Source organism: Drosophila sulfurigaster, chromosome 2R (genome assembly GCF_023558435.1).
Source record: "Drosophila sulfurigaster albostrigata strain 15112-1811.04 chromosome 2R, ASM2355843v2, whole genome shotgun sequence".
Classification (NCBI taxonomy): Eukaryota; Metazoa; Arthropoda; class Insecta; order Diptera; family Drosophilidae; genus Drosophila; species Drosophila sulfurigaster.
In genome coordinates this window covers 31,029,452-31,056,410 of record NC_084882.1, presented here as the reverse complement: position 1 = coordinate 31,056,410, position 26,959 = coordinate 31,029,452, and the positions used below count along the sequence as shown (strand labels likewise).

The window sequence follows — 26,959 nt, the reverse complement described above, 5'->3', positions numbered from 1 at the left end:
AAGGTGAAATAGAAATCTGAAACTGCACTCGCATATGGCGCGATAGCGTTTTCGATGCGACCAACAACTACAAACAACAACTACAACCAGAGTTCCGGCATAATTTAGCACCAATTTGTGTTTGCTTTTCACTTGGCTAATGGCGCAAACAATTGGCCAGCAATATAACAACGTACGCTAAAAAGGTCATGGTAAAATTGCTAACAAAAAATTGAAATCGAAATTGCTGCATTTACGACGCGAAAGTCGAGCCAACTGACAAACAACTGCAGTTTATATACACAACTAGTATCTCATAGATACATAGATACATCGCTGCAATCCAAACAAAACTTCCAATTGTATTATATTGCCATAGCAATCGTCTTTGACACCACCAGCAGACAAAAGGCAAGCAGCACAAGTTAACTTTGCCCATCGAGTGGTTGAAGGCCACCGAAAATGTGAACAGCTCCTGGACTAATTAGTACGCAGCAGTCTTTTTTTTACTGCTCATTTTCTAGCTTCACTAATTGACTTAACACGCCACGCACTCTCGAGGGGAGAATAACCAAAAAAAAAAGAGTAGGTAATCCCCAAACTATATGTCTACGCCTCTTTTTGCATACGTAAAATACGAATGCGAATGCGAGTCGAGTGTCAACCTTATGTCTCGCACGTATCGCATGACACATGCCAGACGCCCAACGAGATTTCCACCTGTTCCAATGCCCCAACCTGCCAGTGTTTGTTTCAATTTCGTTAACCATACAGCTCTGTCAACAGCTAAGCCATAACACGATAAGCAGCTACAGATACCAGGAAACGCAAGAGACCGACAGAGACAACGAGTGCCAAATAGATTGTCAGATAGAGAGAAAGAGAGATAGGCAGCTAAAGCTGAGCTAGCAACACCTGCTTAGATTGGCCAATGAATCATCTGCAGTGAGCTAACAAACCGTCCTGTGTTTGGCCAATTAGTTGTAACAACACAACTTAAAGTGGGATTAAAGAGCTTTCATATGCCTGGCCAATTATACAAGCTTTGGCTGATTAAAAGCTCTAGGTGGGATTTGTATCACTAACGAGCTTGCATGTGCTTCCAAAGCTGCTTGCAAGTGTCAAAAATATACTATTATTTTATCCAATTAGAGAAGGCTTTGTCTGATTAAAAGCTTGTAAGAGAGTTGAAAGCTGCTTGACAGTGTCAAAGTTGCTACTTTTGCAAATTAATATGACTAGATGCGCTTTAAATGTAATTTATATGGTTACTTAAGTGACAAAGAGCTTTAGTGTGCTTTCAAACCAGATTAAAAGCTCGCAAGTAGATTTAACTTCAACAAAAAAACTTTAGCCAATTAGACAAGTTTTGTATTAATAATGACTTCAAAGAGAGTTGAAAGCTGCTTGACAATAACAAAGCTGCAAATTAATCTGCCCAGCAACGCATTAAATGCACTTAATTTCAAAACTTGTGTTTTATAATCAACTTCCTTATGCCAAACAAAGACATTCCAACCAAAATATGATCCTGCGTTGTCAATTTCAATCAGCTTAAACTTACTAACTCATTAAGAAGCTTTCCACTGGCTTAAGCTCCACTTAAAGCCACATATTTTTGCGGTGTACCAAACAAGGTCGTTCCAAGTGCGCATCGATCAATGGCGATCAACAACGCATTTTAATTTGAAATGCCTTTGCTGCCTCGATAACAATTTTAAAATTCCAACACTGCACGATAATAAATATAAATAGCTTTTGAAGTAGTCAGGAAAAAAAGCCTAAACTGCGATTAGTTTTGCATTGCAATCTAATAAAATGCTGATAAAAATCGATTGCTGATTCACAGCGATGTTTGGCTTGTTTGCTTTTGCTACACTTTTAACATTATTCTAGCGCTCAATCGATAATGGCTTTAAATATATAAATGAAATTGTAACACACTCTCGAAGCTGGCCCTCAATATGGCCCCAATATGTGTGTGTGTATAATTTAGATGTTGTCTCTGTGAGCTGCGACACATTTTGCCTCCATTCATATAAAAATATTTAAACTTGACACTGTTTGCCGTGCGATTGTTTCTCTGTCTGTCTGTCTCTGCTTCGACTGCCTGACTTTATTTTTTACTCTATTTGCATTTGTTGCTGTTGCTGCTGCTGCTGTTGAGACGGTTGACAGTTTTTCAGTTGTCAGTTTTGCTGGGCAAAATTTGTGTATGTTTGTTTTTGGTTTTCTCAGTGCTTTTTTTGGCAAGCTCAACGCCCGGCAGCCCCGAAATAATAACAACTAAGAGGCCAGGCCAAAACGAATAATGGCCAGTGAAAAGCAACAACAAACACAAAAAAATGTTGCTTGTTTATGCTAGGTTTTTCTATGTACTCGTATACTTGGCTCAAGGTTCATGGCTTTATTAAATTGCTTTTGCCACACGACGTGGACGTGGACGACGAAGCACTCAAGGGGCAGTTCATTACCTTCGTCTAGTTGTTGTTACTGTTGCTCTGGCTCTGGCTCTGGCTCTGACTTCCAGCTGTGGCCCTTACTGGTTGGCCATTAACACTGAAAGCGCAGCCAATTTGTAAATCCGAAAAGGCAGCGCTTTACTCAGATTTGCCTTCGAGATTGAGCCAATTTAATGCCACAACAACAAACAAGAAAAAAAAAGAAACAGAAACCCGAAAATCAAACAATTGAACATCGTTTAGATTTCAAGGTTTTTGGACTCTGTCGCTTCTTTGTAGTTTAGTCTCTACAAGTTTTTCCAGAAGTTGTCATAATCATTAAAGTGCCCCGCGTAAGCATCAATCTCGCTAGCTTGGCCATAAATCACAGCCAAAAACTACAAGAATGTTTTGTTTTTTTTTTAGAAAGTTAAACAACAGCTTAAGTCTATCTACATTTTAACTAATTAAACAGACAACAAGAGAGGCGCTGAGAATACAGTCTATTGAGAGCCAAAAAGGGGTGTGACTCATGTTAATAAATGCACACATTCACATTAAGTGCTGTCAATTATGACAGCCAAGTGACCATGGAGTTACACATAACTACAGTTCATCAACAGCTAGTTGCAAAAGAACTGCCTGCTGTAATACGTACGTATAAAAGACAATGGCATTCCCTACGTTTATTAAAGTGGCCATGGCGAGGGAAATAAAAAATACAAAACTGAGTCTAAAGTAATTGTAATTCGATTGCTGGAACTCTACAAGAAGTTGCCCTATCATTGCAAAACACACACACAACAGCTCTCATAATTAGATGGATGGACAAATGAATTGTACTTATTCTGCGCTCGTTTAGCTGCCGCGTTGTTGTAATTGTATTCATAAGGCGCAGGCTAATGAGGCGGCGGCATTTTCATTAGCGTTTATGTAACCGAAGCGACGCGACGCTGCAACATTTTGCGTTACCTTCGCCACAGATAGAGAGAGACAGAGAGAACGGGCAGCCTTGTTGTTGTTGCATGATGAGTTTGGCTGACGATGTCTATGATGATGATAATGATGTTGATCATGGTTGGAGACCAAGCCCAGTCGCCATTAGAGGCGCAGCAGCAATAGCAACACTCAGTGCCATTTACAAACGACTTTAATCGCCGCAATTGAACAGCGAGCTTACTTTTTAACTGGGCTTAGTTAATTGTGCTACTGTCAGCAAATGGTAATGGAAATGCAAATGTGCTCAGAGAAGCCGCTTCAAGGTTGCTCTGGCTTTGATTTGACAATTCAATTAGAGCGGATTTACTTTCCGACACACACACACACACATACACAATGTACAAAGAGCTTAACTGTTGCTGCTGCCCAAAAACGTATCTTTCGTTTTAGCCCATTTCACAGTCAAATTCTTTGTTCGCTTTATGGCGAGTGCATTTTAAATTCTGGCTTTTGGGGTCAGCAGAATTGCAGCGAAAAAAGTGCTTTAACAATTTTATGAATTTTATTGAAATGGCTGCGCTGCTTGTTGACTGAAAAATGCGGTTGGCTAATTAGTTGTGTGCTTTAGCAAACACACACACACACAAATCTGAGTAAAACCTGTTCAACTGCCGGCGTCATTGATAACAACAGCAACAACAGCGATGTAGACGAACATCAGCTGGCAAAAAGCAAAAAAAAAAGGCAACTCCGTTGGCTTACAAACAGTTAAAGATAACCAAACATGGCCATGTGATGCACTGTCACTGGAAAAGCGCCATAAAAGACTTGTTTGCATGTTGCAGCAGCCTCAGTAACTTGGTTAAACTAAAAGCAAAAAAAAAAATAGAAAAAATAAATATACAGACACATTCGAAAGGCTGCGGGCCTAGCCTTGTGTGTGTGTGTGTGTATTTAACAGGTGTGTGTAAATGAGGACATCGTCTAATATTCATGCCAATCGATAAGCACCGACGTCGACGAGCGTCTATAACTGGAAATACATATTAAGTATACGACGCGTTGACAGGCCGCAGACCAACGCAGCGCACACTTTTCCACGGTTCACTGGGTTTTTTCGAGGTGTGCGCTTGAGTTTTACTTTAATATTGAGTGCGTGCTCTCTACGCTGAACCACATTTTTACATTCAACATTGGGGCGCGTCCTTAAGCCTGACACTGAACTAAAAGAAGAAGAGGTCCTTCATGACGCCGATGATTCAGTAGCTGAAGTTCGTTGACTTTCGTTACTTGGGAAAAAAGGTTATGCACTTGCATAATTTATAGTGAAATTGTATACGTTGTGATTACTGCGAGTATTTCATAAATTTTCCGCTTTAAATGCGCTCTCCCAGGCGCAGCAATAATACTTCAGCGGCGCCATATGGGCGAAAACAACGCAAACAAGGCGGCGGCCCAAAAATGAAATACGAGCACAAGAACATCGCGCCAAGATGATGAAGAAGCCCAACAAGCACGACGCAAGCATGCACACAAAAGCACCGAGAATCAACAGACTACAACACAACACAAAAAACTGGCTAAACTGGCCAGACTAGCAAAAAAGAAATAAAAAAGACTGCAAGAGAGGTTGAGAAGAGAAAAAAAAGCAAAGCAGCTACCAAAAACAGTTTAAAAGGCAACGATGTCGTGCCTGTGGATGCTGTCGTTGTAGTTGTTGTTGTTGTTGTTGCTGCTGGTGTTGCTGCTGCTGCTGCTGCTGGCCACGTTTAACGACGATGACCTTGGCGACGTTGGCTTGGCAACTTGTTGCATCTGCCAGCGACAGCTGCACAGCAGGCAGACACCTGAGACCGCGAGACGGAGTCGGAGGCGGAGACACAACACAACATTCGCAACGCACTGAGAATCTTCAGTGTTCAGTTCTCCTTTCTCCCCCGCTCCGCCGCTCTCTCCTGTCTTTAAGCCACCCGCTGTCTAAGACATTTCCATGACGTCTTTGGCGCTCAGCAGCAGTTTTCTCATGCATTTTACGGTAAATTTAGGTCGTCAACGTTGTTGTCGTCGTCGCTGTCGATGTCGAAGTCGAAGTTGTTGTTGTTGTTGTTGTCGTTGTCTTTGTCGACTGCAAGTTGTTAACATGGCAACGCCAATAACTTGGCTAAATATAGCCATACAACATATTGGCAATGCCTTTTCATGGATTTCCTGGCCAATATGCATTAGCATCCCCCAATGCAACACGATGATTTTCCCAATGATTTTCCAACTGCTTCGACCAACCGCATTGCAGCGCATCGCGCATACGACGCATATGCCCGGCTAGGCCACATCCGTTGGGGAAGTGGCGCTGCTGCTGCTCTCAGCCGGATTGTGCGGATTTGACTTATTTGGGGCATGACACAAATTTGGTAAGCGCCGCCGCTCACAGACGCCGCTTGTTGCTCTTACTGCGACTCCGACTGCGACTGCGTCGTTTTCTTTTGAGCAATTTAACAATTAAAAACACGACACCGTCATTAACTCGTTAATCCACGCGAATATAATTTATTATAATTGCACACACACTCGCACACATATATTTTACAATTCGCTTGAATCATAAAAATAAACACAGAAACCACAACCTGGCCGAAAAAATCCACATCCACCAAAAAAACAAAAAATACTCATACGTTAGCACTCAACATCCTCTCACATGGTCAAGTCTCGCTTGGTTGCCCAATTTGATGCTGTTCTAAGTTTTGAGTTTAAACAAGTTTTCTTAAGCTTACCCGCGCCTGATAATCATCACCGTAATGCCGACGATGATGATGATGATGACGACGATCACGATGATGGGGCATAAACATTAAACAGTTAGCAATTTCACACAAACTCACCTGCAAAGATAAAGAATAGAAATGAAAACATTACATAAGTTAAATTGGATTACAAGTCAATTCTAAATACGTATTAAATACAATTAGGCATCATTTGCCAAAATTTAAGAATAATTTCCAAACTATGCTTTCAATTATATCATAGGATATTGGGCGTAAAAGAAAGACGGAATAAAATGTAATTATAATAGGTAAAATTAAGTTGTTTGCTAATATAATTTAATAAATCTTCAAATAATTTCAAAACTTTTCTTTCAATTATAACGCGAGAGATTAAGAGAAAAAGAGAAAAATAATGGTGCCATAATAGGAAATATTTCTAAATTACTTTTCAATTATAGTAAAAGAGATTGTTAGTCAAAGAAAGGCGCTGTAATAAGTAATTTTACTTAATTCCTTCTTTTCGAAATAATTCTCAATTCTTATTTTAATTATAGTAAAACAAATTGTGCGTATTAGAAAGTCTCTATAATAAACAATAATAATAATTTCCAAAGAATTCTCTCAATTATAGCACAAGAGATTTTGATTAAAAAGATAGAATAACTTCTAAAGTACTTTTTCAAATATAGCACAAGACATTCTGAGTTAAATAAAAACGCAAATATGTAATTACAATGCACAAAATTAAGTTTTTAAGCAATACATTTTATAGCCTTTCCTATCTAACTAAATTTTTTTTTAATTTTAGTCCATGATTGCCATAAAAAGAGAATAAATAAATAACGTTATTGCTTTAATAATAATTAGTAATTACATGAAAAAAATGCACAACTAACATTCTCTTTTTGCATTAAAAATCAATTGTGAAAATTCATGTTTCGTAAGCAGACTAAAAAACAATTTAGAAAACAGATTTAAGTTGTTGTATCTTGTAGACAATTCATCCATGAAATGCCGTTAGTTCTCTGTTCTTTCCGTAATCTCTTTTTATTATTAGAAACAACGCAAACATGTGCATAAGTATGTAATTCCCTCGGTCTTTTTTTCTAATATTTTTTTCTGGCATGTGCCGTAATACGCAGCTTGTTTACGATACGAACGAAAAGTTTACAAATTGTTTAGACTGGAAAAAAGTCTTAACTATGTTAGAGTTAAGACAGCAGAAAGAAAGAAAGAAAAGCATCTTAAGCCCTAGCGTGCATGTGGCCAACATTTTGGCAAATGGCCAACAACTGAGAAAGAGTGAAGTGTAAAACAAAAGGCAAAGGAATGAGTTTGAGTATGAGCATGAGCTGTGCGCACATTTCAATTTGGCAACCGTCAGAGGCCGGTTTGCATATGAAATTCAGACACTCACGAATGGATCATTAGGCAGGCCAAAAGCAGGCAGCCGAGCAGACTGAATTTGTTATAGCGCGCAAAGCAAAGCAAATGCGAGTAGCATGCGAGTGTATAAGTGAATAAATATAAGTGTGTGTTTGTGTCTGGAGAAAGTCGGAAGCGTGCCGTCGTCACACGTAAGCCACAGCAGCAGCAACAGCAGCAGCTGAAGAAGCAACCAACTTTGTTGCCGATTGTGGCATGCTGATGTTGATGTTGTTGCTGCTGTTGCTTGCTATTTGCTGAGTTGTCTTCATCAGAGCAGCAACAAAGCGCAAGCAAACAACGAGAGAGAGATGGATGAACAAACTGTGTGGCCAGTTTAATAGCCAAGCTATGTGCTGAGCAGCTGCTGCTGCTGCTGCTGCTGGCCAACAACAACACATTGCGCTAATCTTGGCCAAAGCCATGGCAAAGTGGAGCAAACCAAACAGATTCGCATTGCAATTTTGTTATCGTCTCTGCATTTGGATCTGTGAATTTTGCGTAATGTGCCATTGAACTGAACCCGCGCGCTCTAACTCATTTATAACATGCATGGCTATTAATTTTAATTGAATTGTGAAGAAAAACAAAACAAAAAAAAAACCTCATCAATTTTGCTTTGTAGTTTTAATTAAAAATCTTTTTTCCTTTTGCAATTTCAATTTCATGCTGTTGGCCAAAACAGGCAACAACTAAACAACTATATAAATAAAAGCAAATGTGTAGCGCATAATTTGTCATGTGTCAGACCAACAAAAAAGATAAAACCACCTGCGGATCGAGCAACGATATAAATATAAAATTTTACAACTCTGACTATATTTATTTATTTATGAAATATTGTAAATTGGGTGGGCTTGTCTCCCACGCCCAGTTAAATGACGCTTTAATTGCACACAACACTGAAAAATATGCTGGACGAAGCGATGTGAAAAACTTTCAAAAAGAATAATGGGAAAATAATGCCGCTAATTATCATTAGAGTGTGAGTGTAATTTTCAGAAAAATAGTAGAAGCTATGACGTTCCAGAATCTGTAAGAGAAACCCCCAAAGCCGGACCAACAAACAACAAAACAGCAAACAACAAAACAAACAACAAACTGAACAAATGAAATAAGCTGCAGAGCAATAGGCGACTTCCTCCTACAACAACAACAACAACAACTACAAAATGGCAATCCAGACAGACAGACAGCCAGATAGATAGATAGAGGCTTGGTTGAATGGGGGGGCCAAAGCGTCATTAGTCAGAACTGAGGCGGGGACAAAATAGAAAGCCAGAGCGTTTTTCGAGAAAGCCAAAAGAACTTAACACAATTTACACTCACGACGTGCGACGAGCGCTTTTCCAGCTAGAAAATTATCTCCCTGTGTGTGTGTGTGTATCTGTATCTTTGACTCGAATGTGGATGACAACCGCAAGTGGGTGTTGTGTAGTTACTTATTTATTGTTATGGTTATTGTCTCTGTTTGCAGCTCCAATTGCGAATGATTTCAATTGCAGCGACCGCAAAACCCAAAACTGACGCATTTCCCCGAGTTCCCGCTAAAAAACAAGTCAGAAAAGTACAGTCGAGTGGGCTCAAATGTTCTCAATAAAATAAGAAAAAAAAAAAGGATATTATTATTTAAATATACCAAAATGAATATACCAATATACTCCACTTGGTATATCGATATACTATTCCCCTCAAAATATACCATAAAGTACAAAATATACAATGAAGTCGTAAATTACCAAATATACCAAAAAGTACAAAATGTAAAATATACCGAAAAATATAAAATATACCGAAATGTGAAAAATATATCATAAAGCTCATATTATAACCATAAAACACAAAATATACCATAAAGTATAAAATATACCATACATCACCAAATATACTATAGTAAAAATGATACCATAATATACAAAATTCACTATAAAGCACAAAATATACCATAAAGTACAAAATATACTATAAGGTACCAAATATACCAAAAGTTCTATTTTTCATTGAAAACAACTACAATTTTTAGCTGATCGCAAACAACATTTGAAGAATATACCCTTCTATCTAATGGACAGCGGGTATAAAAAAGGTAGCGCACAAAATACATATACTTATATCAAGCATTACAATCAAGTTGCAAAGCTAAGAGGCATCTCACAAATTCAAAGCATTTAATGCACTTTTCCCAGATAAAGCTCAAGCAGCAAGCTTGAGTACGTGAGCTGAATGCTGATCTACTCAGTTTAAAGTATCTATATCTGCCGCTTCTAGTGCACTGTGTAATTAGTAGTTTCTATCTGAATTGTGGCATCAATCAATGCCCCAGTTGACATCCATAACATAACATTTTTCCCGCAGGGGCGACCATTAAATATTGCGCTGATGGGCTGCTAATGTGCTTAATTAACCTGCAGGCCCCAATTGCAACAAGCAACAGCAACAGAAGCAGCAGCAACTGCAACGGCAGCAAAGCTGCCTATTAATTTTTCTCTTTCATTGTGTTGTGTTGTTGGCCAACTTGCAACGCAGAAATAATCGTTCTATATAACGAGTGCGTGTACTTTTCTTCTTGATTACTACTTGTATGTCTAGAGATGCGTAAAGACTTGCGCTTCAGCCCATCGGATAAACAGCGCACACATAGGAATGTGTATCTATGTGTGTGTTGCAAGTACTTGTATCTATCAGATACACGCACGCAGCCAGCCTGCAGCTTAAATGCGCTGCGGCACTTTTAGGTCTCGAGTCTCAGCTTGGCAATTAAGAGTGTGAATTTCAAGCCATAAAACAGTTGCAACATGTGGCCCGTTGCACTGATTGTTGTTGTTGCTTGTCGCTTTTTCGGGTGAAAGTTTGTTCTACAGCCGCAGCAGCTGTGTTGCATTTGTTACAGATTTTTCTTGGCGTGCGCCGCCGCATGGAAAAAGTGACAGCTTCATGTGGTTTGTTTTATTTTTCTGCTTTATTTTTTTTCGTTAGTGTGTCAGCAGCTGAAAAGTTGAAAAAAATTTCTAAGCATAATTAGCGCACTGAGAGTTTTATATCTTATCATCGTGGCGAAAATAATAATTCACACACACAGAATACACACAAAAATTGAAATTGGCAAAAGCAAAGCAAACAGCAAACACAATAGAGGCGCTGAGGCCATAGAAAGTTTAATCGCATGTGTCCAGAGATAGTCGAATCTTTATCTAGCGGCGATTACTATATCAAAGGTAAGAGCGAAGGCAAATAAACAAAGCAAACAACAGCAGCAGCATAAAACATCTTAATTTCACAATAATTGCGCACACAGAAATCAAATTGAAAAACAAATTTAAAATGGGAAAACTGCTGTAAATCGACCAAGCAAAAGACGAAGCCGAAGCCGAAGCGCATTGAGTTCAACTGTGCAGGAAAGTGCAAACATTCAACACTGGTGGCAACAACAGCTGCTCGACCAGCCAAACAGACGTGGCAGACGAGGCAGACAGACAGACAGTCAGATTACATTCGCTGTCAGTCGCTGCTTTTGGTTTTTTGGGGCCAATAGGTGCGGGTGTGGGTTTGACTCCTATTTGCATGGCAGGTGAAAAGTCTTCCACAAGACAAGCGAAAAAACAAACTTTGCATCTGTTTTTTGTATTTTGTTGTTGCCTCTTCCCACTCTTGCCACTCTTCTCTACCACTGTGCAATTTCATAATGGCGTCGTCACACAGTCACACAGTCAACAGGCAACTGGCAACAGGGCAAACACAGTCGACAGTCGGCCAACAAAACGCTGACGACATTACAGTTAGCCGAGACACTGGCTGCGTCCATTGATGATGGGTTTTTAAGCAGTCACCCAGTCAGCAAGTCTGCCAGATTCAACTGCAACCGACGACGACGACGACTCCGACTTCGGGGCCAGATAATGAAGTAGCTGAAGAAGTCAACCAGAGGGGCCAACAACGACGACGATACAACTGCAAAAGTTGCACTGCATCTAGCACAGTTCACAATTGGCCCGATTGCAATTGGAGGCTGCAAATGCCGTTGTTGCTGTTGTTGTTCCTCTGGTTGTTGCTGTTGTTGTAGCTATTGCTGCTGCGGCTGTTATTGTTTGTCTCTCATGCCCTTACCAAAAAAGGTTAGCTCAAGTTTGTAATGCTGATTGCAGCTGGCTTTAAATAAGTATCTAGCACAATGTGCAATGAAAATGAGAAAGGTTTCGCATATGAATGAAATAAAATATAAAAGAAAATACAATTCATATATGAAATATAAAATATCAAAAAAAAAGAAAGGAGAATGCACATAAATTTAGAATAAATAAAAATTAAATCAAAGATAAACATATTAATGTAAAATAAAGTTTACGAAAAAACGAACAAAAATATTGGAGCAAATAAAAATAGAAAAACAAAATTAAAAGCGGTTTACAAACAAAACAAATAAATGAAAATAAACATAAGAAAATACCAAAAATATATTAAGAAGCATAAAAGAAAATAAATAAATATAATGTATACAAAAATAAACTTGCTATACAAAATACTAAAGTAAATCAATAAAAAAAAACGAAGAAAATAATTTCAAAAAATTCAAGAAATTAAATGAAGAAACTAAGGAAAACAAATTAAATATACTAAAGACAAATAAACACAAAAAAATAAATAAATATAAAATATTCATTCATTCATACTGTAAAGTACTTAAGAAATCTAAGTTCTTCAGAATCGAACTTAAAATCAACTACAGATGCAATAAATATATAAACTACAAAAATATAATATATATTATAGAAAATACAAAAGAAAATATGTTCAACACATAGAAAAAAAATAGAACAAAATCAATTAAAGTAAACCAAACGTTTATATAATTGAAACTATAAAACTGTGCAATAAATACAGCTCAACAAAAAGACAAACTAAATAAGTGCACAATTTATATAGTTAGAGATAACACTTGGAACAGTTCTATAAATGTCTATCGCTTCGCAGGAATCCCTGCGATAACGTTATCTCAGGAAACGCAAAGTCCACAGTAGATAAGCACAGGATTTCCAGCAATAAAATCAGTTGAAAATTTCAAGAATTCTACGAAATTACATTTTTGTGCAATGCCACAAAAACTATGAAAGAAAAACTCAAGCAAAGAGCAAAGGATCAATCATGGAAAATAAGACAAGAATAATATTTACTATTCTTTGCTTTAATAGAGCGAAATTAAGTATTTTATCTTAGAGCAAACAAAGCAGTGTTTGTTTAAAGATAATATACTTAATGCCTGCTCTTAATTTAATCTTTATTAGTGCAAGTAAATAAATCATAACTTAGATTGTTTTAATAACTCTTCATAGATAGCTTCACTACGAAATCTCTGAGTCACTTTTAAAGAGTATTCAAATTGCAACAGAGATTTCAACTGCAGTTTTCTGAGCATGTTTTCATAACGATTTCGGACGCTTTTCATTTTTTTTTATTGTGGATTGTAGGCAAAATGCGAAATAGTCGTAATAATAATAATGTTCGGCAACCGAAATTGAGGCATGTTACCGCATCGAAAGACGCGACGCGACGTGAAGATTTTCTTCTTCTTCTTCTCCGTCGTCTTCTGGTTGTTGCAACTGCAACTGAAACTGCAACTGGCAAATAATTGAGCTCTTTTTGCCATGTATTGTGTTTATATAATTGCTATGCAAAAAGGAAACACAAATGGACAACTTCAATGCATTTGTAATTATATTTGATTGCAACAATTATTTAAAAATACAACAAAATGCACAAAAACAAAAACAAAAAACCATACTCAGCCAATCGGCAAAAATGACACCACAAGCTGCTGTTGTTGTTGTTTCTGTTTTTTATGTTTTGTGGTTTAATTTTGTTAACGAGCGTATTATATGTAATCACAGAGGGGGGGACCAACAAAACACACACACTCTTAGAACAGTTGTGCGAAACGATGGAGTGTCTTAACTTGGCTCTCCAATTAGTTGTTGGTTTTTGTGTTTTCTGTGCTTTCGGTGTTTTAGCCCGGCCTCTACATAATTCCAAATGAGGTCATCATATCCGCGTTTTTTTGTTGTATTTTAGCATTTTATGATGAACCACACCGAGTGCTATAAAGTTCGTTTTTTTCTCTCTCGCTTTTATTGGCTCTGGCCGCCAAAGGCTTTAAAAGTGATTCAAACCGACGAGAAGCGAATGAAAAATAAAAAAACACGAGATACTTATTAATTAAAAGGAAATGTTCACAGTGGGTTTTACTTTGCCATTAAAGCACGTGAATCATTTGCCTCAGTCTGTAATGAACTTTAACTCGACAACCTGGGAAAGTGCAATCTCTCAATTCCTAATGCTGCAATAATCATTTTGACAATCAAAACTAACTTATTGTTGGCAACAAGTAGCGATAAAAGAAAAGTGCCCAGAAACAGGCACTAAATTGATCTGTAACAACTAACGAACGACTTGGCAATAAAATGCTAAACTATAAAGTTTGGCGAATTACCAAATAATGAACAACTTTTGAACTGTAATGTTTTGACGTTAAAAAAAGAGATTTAACAGAGTTTAAGTTTTTATAATAGAAAAACCCAAAATAAATCTTGAGTGTATGAAACAGTAAATTAACGAGTAACAATCATAAAAACTTAAGGAGTTGCAAGTAACAACAGATCAATAACGAATAAATGAATTAACGAGTAACGAATGTAAAATACATTAAACGAGTTACGATCAAAGATCAATAAGGAATAAACGAACAACATTTGTTATTTATATTACGGATGGCTAGCAGCATTTATTATAAGTAAAGTAGTTAGGAGTAGAAAGAAAGATACAAAAATGGTCTCTTAAAGTTTTTGCCAACAAGTTTAGAAGCTCGCACAAAACTTTAAACATCTTCAGCTGAAATCAAAGAGTAAAAAAGAAGATAAAGAATGGGATCTTAAAGTATTTGCTAATCTTATACAACAAGTTTTGCAGCTCTCACAAAACGTTCAACATCTTCAGCTGAAATCAACGTCATTTAAATGGAACTGCATAAAAATAGTCGATCTATAAAATTTACGTAAACTTTGCGTGGACGGAAATGTGCACATAAATGATTTCCACTTAAAACATCATCAAGAAGTTCGCTTCAAAAAAAAACATATAAAAAAAGAGAAGCTCCAATTCCGTAAATAATCATTTCGAAACCAGTTCAATTTTCGACCCGAAATAAAGTGCGTCATAGTTTCAAAATGTGTGACGACGACGACGTCGTTGACTATTTGCATGATTGTTGTTTTGTTTTTGCTTTTGTTTGCTTACCGGTGGCGTTTACTATTTTGACTGTTTTGAGAGTGCTTGAAATGCCAATGCGTATGTGGCCAAAAACAAGACGCGAAAATACGAAAATAAACGCAAATATAATAACAGAAAATTTCATATGCTTATGTGACTTTAATTACGTGACAGCTCCACTTTTGGCCAAACGCGCGGTGACACAGCATTGAAATCGAATTAAATATGCAGTTATTAGCCGACACATGACATAGATACAAACGCACACACACACACGCATATAAAGCAGCTGAGAGGGGGGCAAACTTCACCCAAATATGGCTGCGCAAACTTGGCTAAAAGCTAACCGAAAAAGCAACGGCAGCAGGTGACGCAATTTGCAGGCAATTGCGAAAAATCAAATAGCAACAAATTCTATGCGCAAATAAGTAAAGTATAAAATAAAATAAAGTAGCCGGAGAGTGAGAAAAGCCAGCGGCTGGCTGGCTGCAAAACAAAATCGCATCGAATCGCATGTGGCAACCTGTAATTTACCCTTCAATCAATGCGCAACAAATCAGTTGGCAACGCGCTGCGCAGGCGCGCCAATCACTGGAAATCAACCTCCCCCTCTCCCTTCCCTCCTCCCCCCGCTTCTTGGTCGTAACTCACTTGGCAGCACATTTGGGTTAACAATTGGCAGTTGTGTTGGTTAACTGTGTTGTGTGTTGTCTTGTGTTTGTAGCTGCCCAGATATCCGTATTTTATGCGCATGTATCTGTAAGTGCGCGTATCTTGTATCTTGTATCTGTATCTGTGTTTGCTATGACTAACTGTGCGCAGTGCGCAAGGTGGTTTGCTTTGTGTGTTGTAGATACTCGTAAAAGATATAGATGGACATGTCGACAAGCAAATCGAAATACCTAAGCATCGTTTTATCTTGTAGTTTTCAGTTTTTTACAACAACGAATACCAACTTTAAACGCAGCTTCCTTAATTCCGCCGCAACACACAATCAATCAAATAAACAAGCAAAGCAACTTGTTGCCATCTCAAGGCTACAAAACATTTCCTGACCACCACAGACAGTTTGTGCAATCTTTCTCTCTTCCCACATAAGCTGCAGCTGGTTGTTTGTAGAACGAACAACGCTCTCTTTACACACAATTTTCAAGTTTAAAGCTAAATCGTGCTCAATCTACAACCAACATAAAAGAGGAAGAACAACAAGCTAAAAGAAAAACTGGAAGCTGTAGCAACTAAAAGGGCAAAACAGTTGTTTTTCTCTTGTTGTTGCTGTTGTTCTGTTGCTGCTGGCGTTGATGAACCACAGCAAAGCACTTTGTAAGTGGGTCAGCCATGTGACTTGCTTTGCTCTTACTGCTTTTGCTGTTTGCTCGATTCATGTCACTGTGCAATTCGTCAATGAAATCTCTGTCACACTTTTTGACATTTGCACGGCAATGGAAAAAGTTTAAAGTATTCAAACTTTTCATACACTTCACTACACATTTAAAAAAATACTAAAATGGCAACAAAAATACTAAATCGAAAGAAAAATACTGACAATTAGAAAAATACTAAAATAAAATATAAATACTACACTTAAGAATAAATAATTCAATTAAGAAAAATACTAAAATTAAGAAAAATACTAAAATAAAATATAAATACTACACTTCAGAATAAATACTATACTTAAGAAAAAAATACTACCATTAAGAAAATATACTAAAATTGATAAATATACTAAAATGAGAAAAATACCAAAATAAAATAAAAATTCTGAATCAAGTTGAAGGGGTGTCAAAATGGAAACTAGAAAATAAATTCTTAAATCAAGATCAACTTTCTTTCTTTCCAAAAATTAAAGAATATATTTTAATTTCAAAATTGGTTCATCAAATTGAAACCTGAGCTTAAATTTTAAAGAGAATAATTGTATTTTTATAAAAAAAAGACAAAATTCTGAGTTCAAGAAATTTTAAATCTTTAAAACTAGATTTGGAATATTGCTTCAAAAACTTTTGTAGCTTAAATCTTGTTTTAAAATGTTGTTAACATCGACAATTTTTTCAATCTTAAACTAGTTGTAGTTTGAATGTTCTGTGTATAAAAATGGAACTTTATCCAGCTGACAAAATCAAAGTATCTCGCTTTAGTTGAAAGTGTATTATTGTGACAGTTGCTGTGCTTTTTTTCTATTTGATTTGTTGTTTGCCGCTCTCGGATTGCAGCTGTCAGAGCAAACGGCACGCGATCGCCCCCAAAACTCACAGCAAAAAAAAAAAAAACTCGCTGGCGGCAAATGCAATTCAACTTTTGCGCGGTACCACGCGGCGTATGCGCGCTATTTTATTTGTTGTTTTTAACACTCTAGTGGGTGGGCAACAACAGACGCGGTAAGATGATGCAAATGTTGCAGCAGCCACAGCCACAGCAAAAGCAACAGCAAAAGTGGAGAGCAGCTGGGCACAGTAAACACAGCATAAAACAAGCCACAAGGCATTAAATCAATTAAGCAATAAATTTAATTATGACTAATTGCAATCATTAAAAACAATTTCCTGCCTTTCGTTCCAACTTATTGAGTGTTGACTGTCTGTTTGTCTGGCTGACTGAGTGTTTTTCTGTCTGTCTGTATTTGTGTTGTGCTGTGTGCGTTTTGAAAAGTGTTGTAAAAGTGGGGCGCGACTTTTGCAAACAATTCAACGCACTTGGTAAAGTTCAATTGTGCGTACAAGGGTTAAGTGCCCATTGAGGAGGAGGAGGAGGATTGAGAGGGGGGAACTGAACTAGCTGAAGTGCTGGGCAGCGACTTTTCCCCACTTGCAGTCTGTGTTGCAGTTAAATTTAAAACTTTAATGTCATGCACCATAGAAAATGCCGACGTATCTATGAGCTGTTGAAAACGAAACAAAACGAGCAGAAAGCAAAATCGAGAAGAAAAGCAAAAATTGCGCACGTAGCAGCAGCAGCAACAATAATAACAATAATAACAACAACCAACAGCAGCAGCAAGAGATAGCAGAAGCGACAACAACAACAAAGCGATAGACAAACAGCAAACAATATTTCCGCATTCCGAGCAAGCAGAGCACCAAACACATTTGACAAATTCGCCGCAGGCAAGCGAGAGTGCCAAATGCAGCGAATTCAGCTAAATGCAAAACAAAGCGAGCCAGAGCGAGAGAGCGAGAGGGAGGAGATGAACGGCAGCAGACGAGAAGATTCGCTGCAGGCAGCAAAGAGAAGCAAAGGCAGCGAATTAAGCAGAGTCTATTTGAAAAGAGGTAAAAGATTACAGCTTAATGAGTGTAAAGGAGAAGGCAGGGTGAGAAGAAGTCAATCAGATCAAGGAGTAATAAAAGTGGGCGGTGTTAAAGGGGGGGGAAGACAGCCATTGATAAGTCGCTCATCTAAGCCAAATGCTCAAGCGAATATTGCAAAATCATCAAATGAAACGCGATTACAATCGATGGAGCCACGTCGCGAGCACTTCAACTCAATTGTATTGCATACCCTGTAGTCATTAAGCTAAATGGAAGAGGGTATAATATAATAGAAAGTTAAGAATGAATGCAGTTAACCTAAATAAACTAAATTAATGAAAATATAATTTCAATTCGGCAGTCGTCTTAAATATGCAATTAACTTAAAAGTACTAAAAACAGTAATACTCAGTTTTGTTTTGAAAGTTTTTCTAAAAAAATTGTACTTTAACATAATCACATTATGGCAGCTATCCTAAATATGCAAATAACTTACATTCATTGAATTAAAATGCAGAGAACGTCGCTATATAGAGTAAATAATATAATAAATAGGAATTGAGCCACAAAACCAAAGACTAGAAACAAAGAAACTGCGCTTAACTGCCTCAAGCTCTATTGCAGTTAACCTAAAAATGCAATTAAGTTGAAAATACTGAATTAAACGAAAGAATTTGCATGCATAAAATAAAGAAGAATTGAGCCAATAAAGCAAAGAATATAAGTACTGGATACATTGTGCTTAACGGCCACAACTTCGTTGGCAGTTATCCTAAAAATTCAATTAACTTGAATATATTACATTAAATGAATGGAATTTGCATGCATATAATAAACTATAATTGAGCCAATAAAGCTAAGAATATAAGTACTGAATAATTTGTGCTTAACAGCCACAACTTCGTTGGTAGTTATCCTAAAAGTGCAATTAACTTGCTTAAATACCATTATTATTTAATGGATTTTTTATTTGCATACAAGAAATAAGTGTTGAGGCACTTCAGCGCTCTTATCTCTCCATTTATTACAGAGTATCTCTCCGTCTAACACCTCAGAGTAGATCACTTTTACTTGTCGCTTCAATTGGAAAGTGTTGCCAATTTGCTGACTTGCTGTCGCTGTTGTCTGTTGTCTGCTGTCTACCGCTTTGCTGTTGACTGACTGCAACTTTAATTGTGCGCTTTATAGCGCAATTTATGCCCCGACTTGGACCACTACCAATTGCCACACTCACCTCTCTGTTGCCAATTGGCAATTGGCGGCTCGTGCGCGTGTTTTGATTATGATTTTTGCTTATTTATGGCAATTATGCTGCTCTAAATGAAATTGTTACAAAATTATGGTGATTTATGTATACTATACAACAGATATCTGCGAACTCTTTGAACTACCCACGCGATCGCTCACAGTCCATAGAAAGTAGAACAACAATGTGGCAACAATAGCGAAAACTATCGCACAATAAGCGACAACAACAACAACAATCACGACCGCAAAAAGTTAAGTGATAAAAACGAACCCAAAAATATAAAAAAAATCACATGACAATTGAAATTATAATAAAAATAATAATATAATACAAACCCCCAAAAAAAAAAAAAAGTAAATTTGCAAATAAATAAAAATAAATTAAAGCAATCATACATTATATTTGCCAACTGTTCCAGTTCACAGCTAGATCAGAGAGACGAAGCCGCAAATGCTGAGGGGAAGGGGAAGGGAAATTGTGGGCGACGCATTGAAAATGTGTGAAATTTCGCAAGTTTAACTCAAGATAACAACAAAAGGCAGCACAATAATGACACTAGACAACAAGTTGATTATTTTAGATATTTCTAGATGATTCTTCAAAATACAGAAAAAGTATTTGCGAAGTTTTCTTTTCATAGAACTAACAACTTGCAGTGTTTTTTAGTGACTCAATTTAACAATACTTTTTATGCTCTTTTGCTAGCTTTAACTATGTAAATAAGCAGAGTTCTTATAGAGTCTAGTGTAAGTTCAGCATTGAGCATTGATTATTTTAAATATTTCTAGTTGATTCTTCAATACAGAATGAAGAATTGCAACTTTTCTTTTTATAGAACTAACAATTTCAGTGTTTTTTGTGACACAATTTTACAATACTTTTCATGTTCTTTTGCTGCCTTTAACTATGTAAATAAGCAACGTTCTTATGATGTCTAGTTTAAGATACATTAAGTATTGATTATTTTAGATATTTCTAGTTGATTCTTCAAAATACAACCAAAGTTTTTGCGACTTTTCTTTTTATAGAACTAACAACTTTCAGTGTTTTCTAGGGACTCAATTTTATAATACTTTTCAAGCTCTTTCGCTTTATTTAACTATGTAAATAAGCAACGTTCTTATGAAGTCTAGTGTAAGTGAGGCATTAAACATTGAAATATTTTAGATATTTATAGTTTACAGCAAAAGTATTTGCTACTTTTCTTTATATAGAACTAACAACTTTCAGTGACTCAATTTAACAATACTTTTCATGCTCTTTGCACTGCCTTTAACTATGTAAATAAGCAACGTTCTCTTGGTGTCTAGTGTAAGTTAAGCAACAGAAGCGGACGTGTTTGCCGTCAAGGTTAAAGCTCAATGTAGACGACCTGAAAGAGCAATATACCCAGGCACAGATACATATATCAAGCTATAGATACTTTTGTATCTTTTTTAGGCAACTCGCAGCTCGCATGCAGATTAGTTGAATATGCATAATAATAATCATTATTATTATTTTGATGTGTGTGCAAATCGCATGAATCAGAGCACAGCGAATGGGCCAAGTAAATGCAAATAATAACAAAAGTAAATAAAGCAGCTAAACAGCTGATCAATTGGAATGCAATGGAAACGAGTTGCGAGTTGGATTACTGAAATTAAAACGAAACCACAAAGTTATTGGGAAATGTGTTTGATGGAAACAGAAAAAACAGAACTCTCGTATTAACTTTTATTTAAAACTTGAACGAAACGAATTTCCATGAATCACTCGCAACTTTAAACAAAGGAGTTGGACTCCACAGCAAGTCAGATGATTTTGTTGTTGCCAACCTTGTGCTGGCCCTGCCTCCACCTCTCCACCTCTCTACCCCTCGCTCTCTCCACTGTTTAGAGCGTATCTCGTAGGTACAACAATTTTCAATTAGTTTTGCTCTCAATTTTGCTTTCAGATATTTTTTTTCGTTTTGTTTTTGAACAATTAGCAAAAAGCAGCACAAAAGGAAATAGAAAATTGGGAGAGCGAAACCGAAAAAAAAACAACAAAATGGAAAGGCGTAGTGCTTAATTAGCCAATAAAAATTAGTTGGAGAGTCGGTCAGATGCAAAGAACAACAACAACAACTGACCAACAAAACTTGGCGACAATTGAATTGTGCCAGAAAACAGAAAAATTGCTGAATTATTAAACAATACAGCGAGCGAAAGAAACAACAACAATTAAAACTGCCAACGGAGCAGCGCAAAAGTCAAACAAAGACAAAAAAAATATAAATAAAATACTTGTTGTTGTTGTTAAAAAATGCCAACAATGTGCACAAAACATACTAAAGAAAAAAATAAAAGAAGAGAGCGAACGCTCTCGAGTACTCATAGATACTCAAACTCGCACTCGCACTCACACTCGCATTCGTTTTCGTATTTATACATTAATTGCCATGTAGCGTGTGGAGTGAATGAGAGAGAGAGAGGGAGGAAATGGAAAGAGAGGGAGGTTCGCTTTCGAAACTTGAGTCTCGAGAAACCCGCATGGAAATGACATGCAGCAAAGCCAAGCGAGTTAAGAGCGTGCATAATCAATCCCAATGGAGAATGAATGTGACACAAAGCAGCAGAGAGAGATGGCTAGAGAGTGTGAGTGAGAGAGAGAGAGAAAGAGTGGAGTAAAGAATGAATGTTGTGGGACGATGTGGAGATAATAGCCGCAGCTCCACTTCAACAGAAACAGAAACAGAAAAAAAAATAGTGACCAAGCGGAAACGCAGAGAAACGAAGAGGGAGATGAGTCTGAGAGACAAATTACGGTGTGGTAACAATTAAAAATTTAAACAGTAGTTAGTTTGTTGCTTAATTAACAAGATAAACAAAGCGGGGCCAATGTCAGACAAGACGTAAAAGGGAGAGGAAGAGAGAGGGAAGAGAGCAGAAGGGTAAACCATTTAAATGGTTTGCATGTCAACGTTGCTGCTCGATTGTTTAATTAATTAAATTGCAGCTGAAGTCTGCTTAGGTGCCAAAGGATTATGTGCAAAAGGTGAGTGAACTGCAGAAGATAACAAAAGTATCTAGTATCTAAAAAGTTGCAAGTTGTAGCTATCAATCTTTGCAGAACATTATTTATCTAGTTACCCATCGATCGATATTGTGGAATTTATTTATTTGCAAACTCGATAGCAGCGTTTATACAAACAAAGAAAAGTAATGTTAAATGTCAGCACTATAATAAAATATGACAAAAGCGTTAGTACTGGCGAAAAACAAAAGCGGTAATCTGATTAGTCAGACGTGAAAGATTCTGTTTAACGAACTTCAGCTGAGTCAGAGTTAAAACTTGCTTTAATCGTATGTTCCAGCTATCGATCGTTGGTCGACTTATCACGCCTACAATCAAAGCCCCATTGCCCTATTAGCATTATGGCTCATTATTCATCTGTTTACGCTGATTTTCCATACACATTTATCAAGAAAACATTAAGAGAGAGAGAGGGAGAGAGAGAGAGAGACTTCCGCTGCTACGTCGCAATTTACGTGAACAAATTTCAATTTATTATCACTTTAGCTACGCGATAACTGAAGCTGAGCTGAGCTTGGTTTAGTTTTAGTTTTAGTTCAAGATACGCACCATTTATCTAGTTGATCTCATTTACCAAAAACGGGTCTCAGTAGATGCCTCTCGGTGTGAGGGGATTGCGAGGGGAGTGCTGCAACAAGCAACCCCAACCCAAAATCAACAAATTCAATTAATCCAAATGAAAGCAGCGTCGATTTGTCGTCGTCGTCGTCGTCGCTTGTTTGTTTGTTTGTTTTTTTTTGGCTATTTGTTATTTTGTAATTTCTCTCGATGTTGTTGTTGTTGTTGTTGTGTATCTTTGTATCTCTTTGGGGTATCTTAGATATTATATCTCGTCACAAGTCACATCGACACTTGCAAATACAAATATTTCGTATTAGATTTGCATAACAAATTCACAACAAAATTTCACTTTTATTTTTTGCATTTATTTATTTTTCTTTACATCAGCCAAAAAAAGGTGTTGACCGGTTTACGGGAAGCATTTCATAATATGCGTTATATATTGGAAACTAAACAGACTTTTTTTTGCCTTTGGCTTTTTTTTCTTATTTTTCGATTTGTTTTGAGGAAGCAACACACGAATTTCCAGCCTTGCGATTCACGAATCCGAATATGCGAATGTGTGTATGTGTGTGTGTCTCAATAAGAAGTTAATTTATTTCTCATATGTAGAACGCGCGATCGAAACGCGTCTTTTGGACAAGAGACAAAACGTATACCGATGCTGCTGATGATTCAACGTGATGAAAAATTCCCCAAAAAACAATGCGGGAACGAAAAAACGACAACACACCGCACCAAAACACAGCACCCAAGGCGAGACGCGTGGTGTATCTGTCAGATACTTTGCAGTGCAATCAACTCAACGAAGCGCGTTCGCAACCGATACCGAACCGCACGCTTCAACGCCAAATTTTACAATACAAACACAACAACAGCTGTTAAGTGCTTCTCCTGCACTCAAACTACGCTGCGCTGTTAACGCGCTGTTAACTCAAAGAGAGAGAGCGAGCCGCCATGTTAACTTGAGAGAGATCGCGAGAGCATTGAGTGAAATGCTAGCGCGTAAAACTAGCGCTAAGCATGACTCACAATGCTAACAGAATGAGTGACAGAGACAGCTAGAGAGTTAGGTCTAGCATTCAGCCAATTGAGTGACAAGTGCTGAATGCAAAGAGAGGAAGAGAGTGACAGAGTGTGAGAGAGAGAGAGAGCGGGCATTACAAACAACTTCTGCAATATGGCAGCTGCATAAGATACATTTGTATCTTTTGGGTTCTTCTTGTAATGCCTCAATTGCCACCGCAGTTTTTATTGTTGTTTGTTTATGCTGCATTTCAGGCAATCTGTAGGTAAACAAATGCCCCAAAAAAAAATAACGAAGAGAAAACAATTATCTACGAAGCACAAGCTAATCAATTGACAGGTGATTAAGTGCTTTACACGCCGACGCCACAAAGTGTGGCACTCAAAGGGTAATGCACTACACACTAGCACACTTATGTGCACGAAGAAGCGAGAGAACAAAACAAAGTAGTGACCAACCAAGTCATTAGTGTCTATTATTATTATTACTATTGTTGTTGTTGTGGCGCTGCAAGCGGCCAAACTCCAAAAGCAGCGACAACAAGTGCAGCAAAGTGACGCCTCGTCTAGACAAGCGACTTGCGGCACCATAAGAGAGTCACAATAAAGCGACTCTCACGAAAAATGACCTACTGTCCACTTGGCTAGCTTATCTCGCTGCTTAATTACACGCAAACTGTGGCAAGAAAGACAGAGAGCGAGAGAGAGAGAGATGGAGAGAGCGACACATGAGACAAGGGCGCCACAACAGAAACCAGCAACAACAAACAACGTTGCCATGACGCTTCTGCTAACGCAAAGCTCTAGAACGTTTAATCAATGACCTGAAGCGGGGTGGGGGGAAGGGGAAAACTAGTGGTAGTTACTTCTGGCATTTAAAGACACGCATTTTGTTTGATATTTATGGAAATTTGATAAGCAAATCAAGTCAGTTCAAATCATTAAAACACTTTTATTGCCAACGATTTCCATCTGTTTTCATTATCAACAAACACAAATATGACAAGAAATCAAATTAGAAATGCTCAAGAATTGATTTGTAAGAATCTATTAAGATAACCAATTAAGATACGACAAATCGGAGAAATTGTTTATGAAAAAATAATCACAAATTTCATCAGCAAATAGACAAGCTTTAGCCTTAAGCTATAATAAGGTTTCTTATGCAAAATAGATAAATTTGACATTCCAACATAATGTTTATTACATTAAAGAATAATTTAATTATCTATTTCTAGTTCGTCGCTGAGCAAAAACATAAAATTTTAGTCCTATTAAAACGCAGACATGAAAGTAAGCCAATTACATTTATCTAGACTATAAATTAATTTGATAGATGACTAACAAACTCTTTAAACTGAACCTGAAGAACTAGCAATCGACTTTAGCAATTTCCAAGTAGTAATAAACCTCTATAAAAAGCAATAGAAGAAATCACGTCATATGACTCTAACGAAATCAATGAAGGCAAACAAATATTGATCGTAAAAGATGTAAACACAGCGACGTCGCCTTAAGAGGCGTGGGAATAACAGGGAATTGAAGATGCACGATGGGTGTTGTGCCCCAAGGGAGGAGATGCGATGCGATGCGATATCAAATGAAATAAGTTATGTGCAACTGAAGATGGAAAGTGGCCGCAAGCAATTGTCGCGATGATATCTCACAATATGGGCAATAAAAAGAAAAGGAAGAGAGACAGACAAAAATATTCAGATTTATATTCATATTCATTTCAAAATGCGCATTGAACGAAGACAAGCGCGACTTTCCACAAGCTGCAGATACAGATACAAAGAACTACAGATATAGATACAAATACATACATGTCACATATGGTTGCAATAAGCACAAAATAAGACAAGGGTTGGGAAACGCTTGTAAACTGCCACTTAAACCGCAATCAGAAACAAAATTGATTTAAATTTGAAATGTAAACAACGCCCGCAAGGGCAAAGCGATAAAAATAAAGAGAGATAGGCAGCGGGATAGAAGAGAGAGGAGGAACAATGCAATATATGTCTTGGGTAATTGCATTACGGGTGAGTGAAAGAAAGCACAATACAATTTAGGGCGCTTTATAGTGTTAGAAAGTGTCAAAAAAAAAGCATTGTGCGATCACAACCGAAAATATTGTGCGCTAAATTGAATGCAAGATGCTCAACAAAGACAACAAGAGTGAAGGAGGGAGGGGGAGTGGGGGCGGACTGAGAGCACACACACAAAATGGCGGCGATTGGCAAAACAGAGAAACAGAAAAAGCACTTGCGGTGGCTTCTGGTCTGTGAGTTTTGTGTTAATGAAGCTTATGAGCAGCAGCGCGCGCACGTCACAAGTCACTGAGCTGCAACAACAATAACAACAACAATAACATCAGCAGCAGCAGCAGCAAGCGCAGCATAAGTGAAGCGTTGCACAAGAAACCAAGAGAGCGACCAAGCGAAAGAGAGCGAGAGAACGAACGAACAATAGGAGAACTGCACCTGTAAACAGCACACACACACGCACACAAGTGTATTGTATGTGTAGAAAGCATATTGCACGCTCTCACTCCCCCACACACAAAGCTTAGCTCAGACACCGACACACACATACAAGCACACCGCAGACAAAAGCTAACTGCTGTTGGGTTCATTAATGACGACGGCTCGACACGTTTGAGCGATCACAACAACAACGAAAACAATTTTATTATTAACATTAAAAACGCATATTTTGTGGGCCGCTTAAGCCACGAATTGAACATGAAAATGGAGCGAATGTTGCTGTTGATGTTGCCGTTGCAGCGGTTAGATATCGCAACAACAACAACAAGCAGAACAATCGTCCAGCAATTTCCGCACAGCAGAACACAGTATGAGAGGGATAGGGAGAGGGGGAGTATTGCTCGACAAGTGCAGCGATGCGATGCCGCCAAGCAGAACAGCCAGCATAAAATAGATAATAATAAATTATAAAAGCAGATACGGCACGATCGCCCAGTCAACCCCTCCCGCCACCCATTGCCTC

The 26,959-nt window shown here is 37.6% G+C and overlaps 1 protein-coding gene across 3 annotated transcripts in view; it reads right to left on the bottom strand.

Moving 5' to 3' along the window:
* Positions 1-26,959, bottom strand: part of LOC133835962 (uncharacterized) — a 55,294-nt gene that overhangs the window by 27,269 nt on the left and 1,066 nt on the right. The window contains exon 1 of one of the 3 annotated variants that reach the window (XM_062266158.1): positions 22,913-23,777. The exons of the other annotated variants lie outside the window; for them this stretch is intronic. Coding sequence (XP_062122142.1) covers positions 22,913-22,915 — 3 coding nt within the window. The 5' untranslated portion in view covers positions 22,916-23,777. Of the gene's footprint in view, positions 1-22,912; positions 23,778-26,959 lie in introns of those variants that run through there. 3 annotated transcript variants of the gene reach the window in all.